The 1,528-nt window shown below is 65.0% G+C and overlaps 1 protein-coding gene across 1 annotated transcript in view; it reads left to right on the forward strand.

Annotated features, from left to right (window-relative positions):
* Positions 1 to 956: 956 nt before the first annotated feature.
* EMIHUDRAFT_420962 (hypothetical protein) overlaps positions 957 to 1,528 on the forward strand; it is a 2,960-nt gene continuing 2,388 nt past the window's right edge. Inside the window, exon 1 of the mRNA XM_005786718.1 lies at positions 957 to 1,471. Within this exon, the coding sequence (XP_005786775.1) occupies positions 970 to 1,471 (502 nt within the window). The 5' untranslated portion in view covers positions 957 to 969. The remainder of the gene's footprint in view (positions 1,472 to 1,528) is intronic.

A 1,528-nucleotide genomic window follows, 5' to 3' on the forward strand; every position in this document is an offset into this window, starting at 1 on the left:
CGCTAGCTACATGGGAGGGCTTCGTGAAGGATGGATCGAAGAACATTCGAGAACAAAGAAGAGGCGACGGGACGAACCGGCAGAGGATGCAGTGACGTGACCCCCCCCCCCCACACCGGTCACCCACGCGCACTGGGCCTTGGCACTTTTAATGCCGTGGGGCTCCGGACAAGCCCATCGTTCTCACTGAGAGTTGTGCCTTTCTGTCGCCTGTGAGAGACAGTGGGGCTGTGCGGTGCGCCACATCTCGACCGGAAAGGGCGGGGAGGGGGGAAGGGGGGGGGGGACTCATCCGTCCGGGCGAAGACGTAGACACAAAGCAACTTCAAGACGTACTACACGCACACAGTACGTAACACACTCAGCGCTAGTTCAACCCGTGCCCCCCCCCCCCTGGCGTACCTGTGTTAGTGCCAGTGCGCGCCAGTCCCGTGCCCAGTGTCGTGCGAGGGAGTTTTGTTGTAAAATTCTTTTCGGTCGTTGCAGGCACTCCAGCGCCCCCACCCACGACGCGCAAGGCGAAAGGTCTGGCAGCGCTAGCATCCAACGATGATGCTGTGTGCTTCCTCGTCGACGCCGCGCTCGGACAGAACGTGCTCGACGGGCTCTCGCTGTGCACCCATTTTCGTTGGCGACACCGCGTGGCGAGCTTGAGCCCGCGGCAGAAAGAAACGCGAAAATTTGGAATCCAGAGCTTCTCCTAAGGCACGCGACTCTTCCTAAGGCGCGTGTGTGTAGGCGCCCGCACCAGCCTCTCTCTAGCCCGCGCCCGCGGCTCTCCGCCCCGCCGCCGCCGCCCTGCGCGGCGCCCTCTCCGCGCCGCCGCCGCCGCCCTGCGGCGCCCGCGCGCACACGCAAATTCCCGCTCCTCCTCTCGCTCGCTCTCGCGCCACCCCTCCTCGCCGCCCAATGTTCCCGCTCCGTTCACGCTCCGCCGCCCTCTGCAACACAGGCACCACAAACACAAACATGGGCAAGGACAGCAAAGTTGAGGGCCCCGCCATTGGTATCGACCTGGGCACCACCTACTCGTGCGTCGGAATCTGGCAGAACGACCGCGTCGAGATCATCGCGAACGACCAGGGCAACCGGACCACGCCCTCGTTCGTCGCCTTCACCGACTCGGAGCGCATGATCGGCGACGCCGCCAAGAACCAGGCGGCGATGAACCCGCGCAACACCGTCTTCGACGCCAAGCGCCTGATCGGCCGCCGCTTTTCCGACTCCGCGACCCAGTCGGACCTCAAGCACTTCCCCTTCAAGGTGATCGCCAAGGACGGCGACCGCCCCTGCATCCAGGTCGACTACAAGGGCGAGACCAAGGACTTCTTCCCCGAGGAGATCTCGTCGATGGTCCTCGTCAAGATGAAGGAGGTGGCCGAGTCCTTCCTCGGCTCCGAGATCAAGAACGCTGTCGTCACCGTCCCAGCCTACTTCAACGACTCGCAGCGCGCCTCCACCAAGGACGCGGGTCCGCCCCCCCCCCCCCCCCCTCCCCCTCCCCTCACCCCCGCTCGCGTGCCCCTCC

Source organism: Emiliania huxleyi, assembly GCF_000372725.1.
Source record: "Emiliania huxleyi CCMP1516 chromosome Unknown EMIHUscaffold_15, whole genome shotgun sequence".
NCBI classification, from domain to species: domain Eukaryota; phylum Haptophyta; order Isochrysidales; family Noelaerhabdaceae; genus Emiliania; species Emiliania huxleyi.